Here is a 13,066-nt window from a genome sequence, read left to right as displayed (position 1 = left end):
TCCACTGTCTCCCAGAAGTCAATAGATGGCTCTCCACGACTCCTTTGGGTTTTTTTAAAATTTTTTAAATTTCTTGTCTTTCAGATGTTGTGGCCACATGAACCATACTTCCTCCATTGAGCTCCATCTGTCAGAATCTTTAGTCTCCAAAGATGTCAACCACATAGGAATGTCTTACACTGTGCTCTTGGGAAGCTTGTCCAAGTTGAACTACATTTGGTCTTCCAGTACAGACTTTAGTCTTAATTTTTATAAGACGTTGGTATTTTCATTCTCTAATTCAATAGGTTTCAAGGGCTCCTTTACACCTTACACTGTCATTCAAATTCAAGGCCACCTACAATCTGACTCCCACCTGCCCAAGAGAGCAGGGCCTGTGCTTTATTCCTCTTCATGGCCCCATAGCTCCAGGCCCTCATGCTCCTGGGTGGGCCCCTCCAGGATACCTGCTTTCTGCCCCCACAGCTGGGAGATGGAGACAACAAACACCTGGCACTTCCTGGGGAAAACGGAGTCTGTATCCATGTTTCTAAGGGCCCTTGGCAAGTCCTACAGTGGAGAGGTTGGGGAAACACGCATGTCACACACACCTGGAACTGGAAAATTTTGTTTTGTTTTGCTTTTTGTAAGGAGGACCAGCCCTGAGCTAACATCCATGCCAATCCTCCTCTTTTTGCTGAGGAAGGTTGGCCCTGGGCCAACATCCGTGCCCACCTTCCTCTACTTTATATGGGACGCCGCCACAGCATGGCTTAACACGCGGTGCGTCGGTGCACACCCGGGATCTGAACCGGCGAAGCCTGGGCCACTGCAACGGAGCGCGTGCACTTAACCGCTTGCGCCACCCAGCCGGCCCCCTGGAAATGGGAAATTTTGAGGCCTTCCCTCCATGCCTTTCCCCTTCCCAAGTTGCTAACCTAAACAGTGCCCATGGCAGAGCCAAACTCAGCCCTGGAGTGAGAACACCTGTGTCCACTTGGGCAGTATCTAATCACACAGGTCCATTTCACTCCATGCAGAACTCCAATTTTTAAAATGTTTATATTTTATTTCAATTTATTGCACTACTTTATTCCTAGATTACAAAACATATTTTTTTAACTACAAGTTTTGAGGTCATGATCCGTGTAACTTTCACTATTTAGTATGAGCAATCTTGAGCACATTTTGCTTAAATATTGTTTAATTTAAGAACCAATACCAAAAAAAAAAGGAACTACGTCAATAATGGTGACCTCACTATAATGTCACAAGCCACAGACTGGATTTCACCTCCTATATCTCTCTCCCTACTGTCACCACCCACTCCAGGCATCTCTCCTCTGGACCAGCCCCACAGCCCACTTCATACTGGTCACACATCGCCTTCTCCAGTTCTCCCAACTTTATCTCCACTGTGCAGTCAGAACAGGCTTTTTAAAAACTTCCAATCAGATCTTGTCACTTCCCTTCTTCTTACCGCTCTCAGGATAAAAACAAAACCTGAGCGTGACCCCAGCATCCCGTGTGGTCCATCCCGTGTGGTCCATCCTGTGTGGTCCCTCCTGTGTGGTCCACCCTGTGTCCCTCCTGCCCCACCTGCTCGGTGCTTTCAGGCCTGAAAGCTCACAGCCCCGTCACTCAGGGCCTCTGCTCACCCCTGTTGGATCTTCCCAGAACATTCTTCCCCACCCTCCATGCTAAATTAGCTTCTAATTTTTCAAATTTTGGCTCAAACAGCCCTTCCCCCAAGTTGCTGGAGAAGGTCAGGCCTCACTCCAACCCCACAGCACCCTGTCAGCGACCTGAATTGCACTTCTCACATCTAGGATACCCTTATTTGTGTGTTTACCTCCTCATTATTGCTCAGCACTGATAGACCCAACGCCTTGAACAATGCCCAGACCTGGGCCCACAGTGTACAACTACGTGCTGAATGATTTCATCAGGTCATTAGTAAGGGCTCTATTTTTCCCAGACACTATTTGTGTGGGTTCTGTCTAACCACAGCTTGTGCTGTGTGGTGTTTATAGCCATGTAATGGAGGAGATAAAACTTCCCTTGAATGTATCAATTCAATGATTTTTATAAATGTGATGAATTGTGTTTGGACTGTTTTCATGACTTGAAGTGGCAAGTTTACTCAGCCCTGGCAGACATCAGTAAGTCACAAGAAACTGGCACATACATTTACACAGAAGTCCAACCGAGGTCACCAATTCGTTCCTGAGGCGTGAGCTTATCCCTCACTGACTCACGCTCCAGGCCTCCTTCCAAGCGTGAGCTTGTTGTTACTGTACTCTGCCTTCTCCTGCCAGTGACAGAATCACACAGCAAGTGGCTGGAAGGGCCCAGGGCAGAACCCGGCCCTGGGTGAGACCATGTAGTGCAGCTGCCAGCAGAGCTCTGAGTGGCCGGCGCCGTCTGGGAGATGGCTCGGTGTCCCTGGTCCAGCTGCAAGCACCTGGATCAAGATGCTTTTCCTTTGGCTTATTTGGGAATACAATAATCTGAGACATGAGCCTAGAAGCTGCCCCTTCTCCGCAGGAGGGAGGGTGCCCTGTCAGGCATGCATTACAGGGTACTGCCCTATGAAAGAGAGATGATGGTCTAGACAGACGTGGCCTCTCTCAGCTGGCTTTCTCCCCCTTAACTGGAGAGGGATCTTATGTCTCTCCTTGACTTCAGGCCTGAGAGGTTCAGACGAGGGTTTCTCACGGCATCACCTATTCTGGGACATGTCGCTACCGATGACCTTGGGAGGCTGCGGGTGGCCAGCATCCCTGTCTGGGGATGGGAGTGCGGGATGATATTGCCCTGGCTCTGACACCTTGAGCAGCACAACAAACCTCTCTGTGCCTTGGTTTTCTCCTCTGTTGGGGTCAGGCTGGGCTGGTGTTATGGGGACAATACAACAGACAAGGTAAAACTCTACTCTCAGAGATCTTGAGCTTTAGTAGATTACAGAGTAGGTTCCACACACTGCTTTACCTTGAAAAGAGAACCATTACATGAATCAAGGTGAAAACAGATATGGACAACTGCCTGTTAGAAAAATAAAGAATGGGATCCACTGGGTCTATGGTTAATGTTATTTTCGCTAATGGTGTTAGTGCTAGTTTTCCATGAATTACTCCAGGACTTTTCTCAAATTTCCTTTTTGTAGATAATTCCAAGCCTCAATATGACCTTTGCTCAATGTTTTACTAGGTCCAAGTCAACAACCAGTGTATCCATCAATAATACAAAAAAACATTAAAATACATGAATTATTAGAGTGAGGTGGGATAGCGGGAAGATGTGCTGATGGTGGGAGGTAAACAGCTGTACATAAGCATTGCTATAGTTTAAAATCAGAAGACTAAGCAATTCTCCTTGTGGGAAACTACCTTTTGAGGGGTGGTTATAGACCTGGTATCAATCCTAAATTGACAGAGTCAGAATTATATTTAACTTAGGCCACTCACTCAGATCTCAAATAAAATAATGGATATGGAAAGTAACTGGAGGCTTTAAAATTAGCGGCCTTTACGCGTTACTGAAGGAACTAACCATCTGAATCCCTGAACCCATGTCTCCACTGCCTGAGAGAAGAGTGGCCCTCCACTGCACAAATAGAGGTGCCCAGCAATGACACATCCCTGTGTTTCCCTTCCTCCAGGCAAATTCTCTGCTCCCTTCAATGAGAAAACATTCCACGGTACTTCAACATCCCATAATAATGCATGAACATGATGTGTGTATAGATTACTAAGGTTGCCCAGACCATAAATGGCAATGGGGAGAAACCACCCAGGTATCCCAATACACCAGATAGGGAAGCATCAGCAAAACAGACACAACCATGATTTGAACCAAGACAAGTGGAAAATCTATCCCAAATAATCTAAAAGCAAAAAGAATGTGAAATTAAGGATTTTCTTAATTTGTTGTAGAAAAAGCCACAAGTGATGCAACAAAGGACACCATAAGTTACTCTCCAACATGGTTAGTCCACAAAGAACCTCTTTGCTGGCTAGAACATCAAGTGCTAGGACTCATTCTTCCTTGCATTTCAGCACAGTATAAGCAAAGAAACCAACAGGAAGCCACACTGGCAAGAAAAATGCTGTCAAACTATTACATTTTATTTAGGAAAATCTCTGGTGGACAGGGAAGAAAAAAGGAAGCAGAATAAGATGGTTGATCTTCATGGATTTTTGGAATCCAGTACTCACAAGGACAGACCCAATAGCCTTAGGGGACAGAACAGAACTGAGGAAATGATCTCCTTTCTTAACACATTCCAGCCAACCTACCAAACGAAAGTTGTCATGTTACTCTGTCCAGAGTCCTCTTAACTAAAAACACAGAAATGCAATTGTTTAGGCAAACTGTTTTAAGTTGCTAAAATGTTTCCATATGGAGACTTTTTTGGATATTATAAAGGACAAATCATGACATCAGAAAAGGATATTTAAAATATTGAGGCAAAAAAAGAGAAATACTTACCACCCAGATGACATTAGATGTATTAAATCTACTGATCTCTATCTGAAAAACCATTTTTAACTCCTGATGATAAGCAAGGCTGTGGACACTCCATTGTAAATGCAAACACTGTTGTGTAGAATTGATGGAAACTTTCAGTGATTCAGGAGTCAATGGTAAAGGTTCAGACAAGGCTGAAAGACCAAAATAAGACATGAAATAACATTTAATAGTAGCATGATTGAATAGTCACAGATAATTAAACTGTTCAATATCATCATTGTTTAGCTTTGGAAAATATTGCTCACACATGCATCCTAGAATCGGACACCTTGAAAAGCTGGAAGGAAATTTAAAAATCACTTGGCAGATAAAGAAATTAAGACCTAGATGAATGAAATGACTTGCTCAACAATACACAGAAAGTTAATACATTGATAAACAGTTAAGCAAAACAAAAGGATTCTTTATTGGACAATCTAACTGGTTTAGAAATTTATAGCAAGGCTGAAAAAAGAAAGGACTTTTTGCTGTAAATTTCACATTTCTAGAAATCAAAAATGAAAGTTTTCTTTTTGAGAGTCAATATTTCATAGTTTATTAAACAGCTATAAAGTGGGAGTATATCCCATCTCTAGACATGATTGCTTATATCTCAATGCACTGAACTTAAAACACCTCTGGGAAGAATTCACTGAACTCCTTGAACGAGACCAGCAACAAACTAGGCACTCAGTGTGAAATAAAATAGTTGTGACAGCTTCCTAGCTCAAGGAAGGAACCTAGTTGGAGAGAGACAACAAACTCAAGAAGTAATGAGCGATTGCGAGTTTAGAGTGTTTAGTGGTGTGAAAGAGTCTGTAAATGAATAGTGACTCAAACATGAAACAGATTCACCAAGGTCAGTGAGCTAAGGAAATGACCCAGAGAGAGGATGGGCCCTGACAAGTGAAGTAAGCCATTGCTAGCTCTTAGAGAAGAACAAAGCATCACTTTCCACTTCAGCAGAGGAAACACCATACAGACTCAAAAGGAATGTGTATTGTTGACTCAACTCGTTTCACTTGTCGGTTTGAGGGGGTCTGAAGTAAAGTGGGAATGGTGCAAAGGTGTTGAAAAGATTAAAACTGTATTGATAAAATCAGCTGGTGTCTGATCGTCCTTGGTACAGCAGACATTATCTTCAAAGCATTCATTTCTCTAGTTCTATGGGGATTTCTCCTAGTGATCTGATACCCTCTGGCACTTAGTTTAAAAGGCAAGAGAGAACCTCCTTTTGACAATAAAAATGGACGCAATCTCCAATAGTGAAAAAAATGTTTCAAAATTGCCATTCTACGCACGCTATTTTTCTCGTAGAGAGGTAGAATTCACAGCAACACCAATATGGAGCACATACTAGTTACCAGGTTCAGTGCTAGGTGCTTTATATATGTTGTCTCATGTAATACCCACCATAAAACTGTGAGATGGCAATTTTTTGTAGCTAAGGAAACTGAAGCTGAGTGAGCTTAAACAACTTACACAAAGCCACATGGGATTTAAATATAGATCTCTTTAATACCAAAACCTCCCCTTTACTACACTGTCCCCCAGTGTTAAGACAAGAGCATCTTGCCCAATCAAAGGTCACAGGGAACAGAATGTCAGGGAAGCATGCTGCATGGCTCCCACAATGTCCTGCCAAGCTCAGGATACAGATGACAAGGATGGGGCTCTGGATAGAACCAGATAATCTGAGAAGCATCCCTGGTGGATACAAGCCTGAAGTTCTTCATGTGATTGGGCCACATGGTAGAAGCCTCCAGGATCCAAATAAGATATTACCCTCAGAATTTAGAAGAAAACCTCAGAAAATTCATTCTATGGAAGTGAGACTAACAAGAATGTTCATAAAATGCAAGATATTAGCCATCAATAGCTATCTTCCCAGAAAGTTACCCATCCCTCGTGATGTTTTGTAAATGTGATGCTGGGGATGGTTAGGGTGCTAACTAAAATCTCAGTGCAGACTCCATGATCTTGGATTTGGCAATGGGTCCTTAGATATGATACCAAAAGCATGAGCAACAAAATTAAAAATAGATAAATTGAACTTCATCAAAGTTAAAACCTTTTGTGCATCAAAGGACATTATCAAGAAAGTGAAAAGACAACCTGTGGAATGGGAGAAAACATGTGCAAATCACTATTATCCAGAATAAATAAAGAAGTCTTACAACCCGACAACAGCTCAATTTTAAAAATGGGCAAAGGATATGAAGGGACATTTCTCCAAAGAAGATATACAAATGGCCAACAGGCACAGGAAAATAGGTTCAGCATCATTAATCATTAAGGAAATACAAATCAAAATCACAATGAGATACCATTTTATACTCATAAAAATGACTATAATAAAAAAATGGAAATAAGTGTTGATGAGGATGCGGAGAAACTAGAACCTTCATACACTGCTGGTAGGAATGTAAAACGGCTTCAGTGCTGTGGAAAACATTTTGGAAGTTCCTCAGAAAATTAAAATAGAATTACCATATGACCCAGCAATTCCATTCCTAGGAATATACTCCAAAGAATTGAAAGTAGGGATTCAAACAAATACTTGTACACAAATGTTCGTAGCACTATTTACAATAGCCAAAAGGTGGAAACAACCCAAATGTCCATCAATGAACGAATGGATGAACAAATTGTGGTATATACATACAATAGAATATCATTCAGCCATTAAAAGGAATGAAGTACTGATACATGCTACAAATTGGTGGGACCTTGAAAAACATTATGCTAAGTGAAAAAAGCCAGATACAAAGGTCACATATTGAATGATTCCATGTATACGAAATATCCAGAATACGTAAATCCATAGAGAGAGACAGCAGAATGGTGGTTGCCAGGGGCTGAGGGAGGGAGGAATAGAGAGTAACTGCTTAATGGTTACAGAGTTTCCTTTTGAGGGTAATAAAAATGTTTCAGAACTAGATAGAGGTGGTGGTTGCAAAATATTGTAAATGTGCTAAATATCACTGATTTGTTTACTTTAACCATAAAGTATTCAATTTTATATTATGTGAATTTCACTTCAACAAAAAAATTTTTTAAATAACATCATCATGACAAAAATCTTCAAACAATACAGAAATTGAGTCCCTACCATCCTACTAACTCCACTCTTACTCCATTGCCAAGTTTAAATTAAGTATGTTTTCCTTGACTTTTTCTATACACTTAAAAAAAACATATCAGACTATGCACTCCATTTTATGGTTTTTTAAGTACAGCCGTTATTTAAGAAAAGCTATAAAGGGAAGTAAAACTAAAACGTTAACAGTTATTATTTCTGGATGATCGAGTTGAGTGATTTTAATTTTCTTTTTTATACTTTTCTATATTTTGTAAATGTTCTTCAGAAACATGTATTGCTTTCAGAACCACATAATATGCTATTTTTTAAAATAAATATCCTTTAAGATATCTGGTTCACCCACTATAATTATACTTTAGAATGCATAATTTAGTCTTCTGAGTCGATTTGCACCAAAAGGCTTGGCCCCAGTTATCTTTCCAGTTATACTTCCCACCGAAAATTAATAAATTGGCATTCTGATTCTTAACGAGTTTGGGCAGAGTGAATCATTTACCCAGACCACATTCACTCAAAGGTAAATGAAGTAAGTTAGAATTACTGAATACTGAAAGCCCAAAACCTGGTGATCAGGTTCTATTCTTATTTGGTTACAGATTTCATCTCCTTTGTGAGTAAAATTTCTCACTTCTTTACTTAAAGCCAACAACTGTTATTCACCCTCTCCCTGAACCTGTGTCAGCCGGACGAGTTTTCCAAGCCTAAGATGTAAGTTAAGTAGAAGAAGGTATAGAAAGATGAAAAAGCAGATCCCTTATGGAATAGGGGGGAAATACTTTTATTAATTGTGGAGCCAATAGCACCAGAGAAAGCAGGGTGCATGCAGAATCATGCCGTCTTTCCCAGCCCTCAGTTCACTTTGCCTATATGGTAGATTGTTGCTGTCAGTCTCACTCTAGATTCAGATCCGGAGGACAGAGGTTGTGGCTTAAGCATCTTTGAACGGGCTCCTGTCCCCAGCACTTGGCAAAACATCTCACCCATAGCAGAGGTTGATCTCAAGTTACAGAGATCAGGATCTCCACGAGGTCTCAAGTGCCTGACAAGCAACTCCTCACTACCCCCTCGACTTGTCCTTCCTGGTGTTCTCTTCTCCCCATGACTGTGCTTCTAAGCCCTTGTCTGAGCACTGATCACAGCCTGCTGAAATAGTCTGTTCTGTGTCTGTCTCCCCGTTGACCGCGAGCTAAACAAGCGTGGGACAGAGTCTTACCCAGTTCAGTGAAACCAAGACCAATAACACACCCGTCACGGTACAGACACTTAGTCACTCAGTGACTGACTGCTGAATGAATGAGTCAACTACCAATATCAACATTATTTCCGGAAACACTAGAAAGCTACCGCACGATGTTTTAGACAAAAGGGGAACTCTTTATATGACATACATTGCCAGCAAGTATTCAGTGTCTCAGGTACTCGTGAGACATCGGTCAGAAATAATTAGGTCAAAAGTGATCTAGGACTTTCTTGGGAAATAGTGGGAAATACCAAGGAAAAGTCAGAGAGATAAAGGGAGCTTAGAGATTACTAAATCCAATCCCACTATTTTTCAGATAAGGAAATTGAGGTAAAAAAAGGGAAGTGACTTTCCCAAGAACACACAACCCAGACCAGGATCCAGGGCTCTTGGCCCCTGGCCCAGCTCTCTGCCCTGGAGTATGGCCAAAAGGGCAGGCTTGGGAATCAGACAGACCTGGATTTAATCACCTCCCACTTTCCCCACCCAGTTTCTCTGTCTGGCCCCGACACCACTTAAGGAAATAAATCATGGTCCATTCATAAGATGGGACACCATGCAGCCATTAAATATAATGTTATTTCTAGAATAACACTTAACATCAAAGGTAAAAACTCTCATCATATGTTGTATTGTTTTAATAAATACATATTAAAGTATACTTATTAAAGTGTATATACTTTACTTGTATATACTTTCATTTACCTATATGTATATACTTAAATAAGTATTTATAGTATAATATACCATATTTATTAATATGCAGTATAAAATATAGTATACTTTATTAAGCATATATAGTATAATTTCCCAGTATACTTATACTATACATAATATACTTTATGCTACATATATTTTAATAAGTATATATAATTTATCCTGTATACACTTTAATAAGTATACCATAAGTATATATAGTATAAATACTCCCAGTATATATAGTATAATTTCACTTCTATAAAAAAAAATCTACATACTATCTACATCTCTCTGTCTGTACATACATACACACAAGAGACTGGAAGAAAATACATCCAAATGCTACAGTCATGATCTCTGGCTGATGGAGACGTGAGCCCAGGGCTAACGGGAAGTGAGCCTTGGCTGTCTCGTGGGTCGGGAGAAGCGAAGTCATCTGAAATGCAGTCTCAGACCTGAGCCTTCTGGGTGATCGAGTGGGAGGCCCACTGCTACGAGCGGCGCTTTAGTAGGTACTTGGTCAGATGCAGCAGAAACTGAGACAAGAAATCCCAGCAGTGCAGGTGAGGACAAAGACAGGCTTACTTAGCAAAGCAGGCATGCTTGGCCGAGAAAGCTGAAAGCAGAAACAAGGACTGAGGGAGAGAAAAACAGGTAAATGCATGTCTGATCTAAATAAAAGAAGCTGAAAGGGGGAGCAGCAGAGCTTGCTCTGAGAACAGAGCGTCTTACAAGTAGAAGGCACACAGCAAATAGTTGTTGGATCAGTAATGAGACTTCACTAGAGGAGTGAGCTGTTCCAAAAGCTTGGAGTGAAATGTCTGGGACCTTCTGGACAGCCTGGAGCTGGGGCCATGAGTCTGTCTGGGAATCAGGAGCTCTGGCTGGGCCTAAACATTCTTATGGGACAGACTACCCATGCAGTTGTGTCATGCTTAGATTTTAACAAATAAGACAGATACCTTTCAACTCTAGATTATGGAAGAAACAAACAATCAAACTATGATTTTTAAGAAGCCATAAAAGTAGCATTTTCCCACATGCCCTGGACCTACAAGGAATGAACCCAGACCTAAAGAACGTCAGACAGAGAACTGAGCTATTATCAGAACAAAATCTTTTTATTTCCAAATATCTTTTCACGGAGTTTTAAGGGAAGATAAAAATTCTATGGATGTTTCTTGCCAATATCATTTTCATAAATCCATGGACAGGAATTGTGTGAGTAATAACTAAGAGCATACACCTGTACTCTCTGTTGCAAGAAGATTAAGCACAGAAAGGGAAAATGGAAAGTTCTGTAAAATACAGAAAAAGCAAAATAAACTTTGTAAACCAATAGAAACTCTCTCAAGTCTAAGAATCCACCTTGAAACTGGTTCCAAGTAATAAAGTATCCATAAACATTTTAGAAGTGTTGAATTCTTATTGATTTTATTTACAAAGTTGATTCATCTCAAAATACTCTCACTGGGAGAGTAGCTAAGTGATAAATACTATTTCTCTATCCATAAACAGCATTTTGGCACTGAGTATATTCCTTGCAGCTTACAGCTTCTTGATGAATGTAGTTGAGAGACACCCCAACTTGTTCTAACCTGCGGCCAACACTGGTCTGGTGTACCTTGTCTCTACCAAGCAAGGTGCAGAAGGAACTCCTCTGGGATGGCCACGTACAATACACGGATCATGAAGTTCTGCGAAATTAGGTCCACTTGCCAGTGCCCTAATGACCAGTGCATTGACCAGAAAACCAGGGCTTAAGTCGTGGCTTATTAAAATGGGCCATCAAGATCAGAAAGGTCAAGGGCTGGCCTGTGGCTTAGCGGTTAAGTGCTCGCGCTCCGCTGCTGGCGGCCTGGGTTCGGATCCCGGCACGCACTGCTTCTCTGGCCGTGCTGAGGCCGTGTCCCACACACAGCAACTAGAAGGATGTGCAGCTATGACGTACAACTATCTACTGGGGCTTTGGGGAAAAAAATAAATAAATAAAATTAAAAAAAAAAAATCAGAAAGGTCAAGACTAAGGTAACCATTGCTACTCACCAGTTCCCAGTCATTTCCAAAGAGAAAAGAATGGTGCAACTTTTCTCCAAAGCACCAATTACCTCATTTTTTTCTCTTTGTGATTTTTTTCTTTACTGTTCTTCCCACTTCTTACCTTCACTCTGGTAAGTTCTCCAGGACAGCAATGCCAAGAGGAATGTTGTCTGAAAGACTGCAAAGACAGCCATAGGTTCTGGTTTCCTGAAAAAGATAAATCACAAAGAAGGGAAATTTTATTTAACTTTAGCTCTGAGGTTTCTTTGAACCAACTGTGGTTGTGGCATTAAAGGCTCCCAGAGAAAGGCTTCTCTTCTCCCAGTATCCATGCCCCTTGTCACATGACTATGGAGTCCCCCCCAGAATAGGAGGAGTATATTTCCTCACTCCACATGATTTGCTTTGGCCCATCAATGATGCAGAAGCAATGGTGTGCCAGCTTGGAGCCTAGGCCTCAAGAGAACTTGAGTATTTCTGTTTGCTCTTTTGTGTTTCCACCTTTGGCATGAAAAGAGCACTTCTGGGCTGTCCACTGGACCCACAGGAGGAGAATGAGCAACACAGGAGGCAGAGCTGAGTCATCTCAGCTGCTCCAGCTGGGGCCAGCCTAGATCAGCCAGCAGCCAGCCATGCCCCAGCCACAAGCCGTTGATCCCAGATGTGGGAGCAATAAACACTCACTGCTGTGGGCCACTAAGGCTTTGCGGCAACAGATAACTGATCCACCATTTCCTCAAACCAAGCAAAGGTTGGTAAAGAAATGTAGAGAAGAGAAACAAAAGGTAAATATAAAAAACAGACTCTGATTAAAAGGAGAACAAATGCCAGTCTCAAAAGAGCTAAATTTGAATTAATTACTTATGGGGGAGTCATCTCCCCTCTTCCCCGTTTCCCTCATTACAACGTCATCTAGGAAAAATGGGCACATTCTACCTAAGGAGACACTCAGTGCTTCATTGTTCAAAATAATTTCCGGTTCTCTTTGCCGTAGAAGAGGGTTGTAAACTAGAGGCCAACTTCACTGATTCATCAGGGCCTGTGACCACGGGACAATCTGAGGGCACAAAGAATGAGCCTGGATGACCTCAAGAAGGCTAATAGGTTCTTAATTTAATAATAAACGTGTTAGTCAGGGGAAGCGTTGGATCTCACTTTTCTATTTCAAACTCTGACTCATCACAGAGAGAAGCAATGAAACACTCCAAAGTCAATTTTTGCCTCTGTCTCGCTACCTGGACTCCATCAAAACCTAGAAATTCAGTGAACCAGATCATCCATTTTCACTACCCACACCCTCTACTTATTTTTTTAAAATAGTATTTTACAAGAAATGGGAACTACCATGAAGACAGGAAGCGGATAAACCGCACCATTAAATTACTCCAGGGTGGTCACACTCACGCACAGGGGAACCCAATTGCAAGCAGAAGCAAAAGTCTCCAAATGACAGCTTTTGTTCATATCCCTTTAAGCATCGCTTTCTGCAACTT

At 41.4% G+C, this 13,066-nt stretch overlaps 1 protein-coding gene across 3 annotated transcripts in view; it reads right to left on the bottom strand.

Annotated features, from left to right (window-relative positions):
* OSMR (oncostatin M receptor) overlaps positions 1-13,066 on the bottom strand; it is a 63,301-nt gene that overhangs the window by 38,105 nt on the left and 12,130 nt on the right. For all 3 annotated transcript variants that reach the window (XM_087443215.1, XM_087443217.1, XM_087443216.1), the window contains exons 2-3: positions 11,695-11,780; positions 4,471-4,643 (exon numbers count right to left, since the gene is read on the bottom strand). In XM_087443215.1, coding sequence (XP_087299341.1) covers positions 4,471-4,643; positions 11,695-11,767 — 246 coding nt within the window. In that variant the 5' untranslated portion in view covers positions 11,768-11,780. The remainder of the gene's footprint in view (positions 1-4,470; positions 4,644-11,694; positions 11,781-13,066) is intronic.

The sequence above is a fragment of the Ceratotherium simum genome, chromosome 18, assembly GCF_057802395.1.
Source record: "Ceratotherium simum simum isolate JZ-2026a chromosome 18, ASM5780239v1, whole genome shotgun sequence".
Taxonomy (NCBI): Eukaryota; Metazoa; Chordata; class Mammalia; order Perissodactyla; family Rhinocerotidae; genus Ceratotherium; species Ceratotherium simum.
Note: the sequence above shows the minus strand (reverse complement) of the source record. Positions and strands in the feature narration are given on the sequence as shown.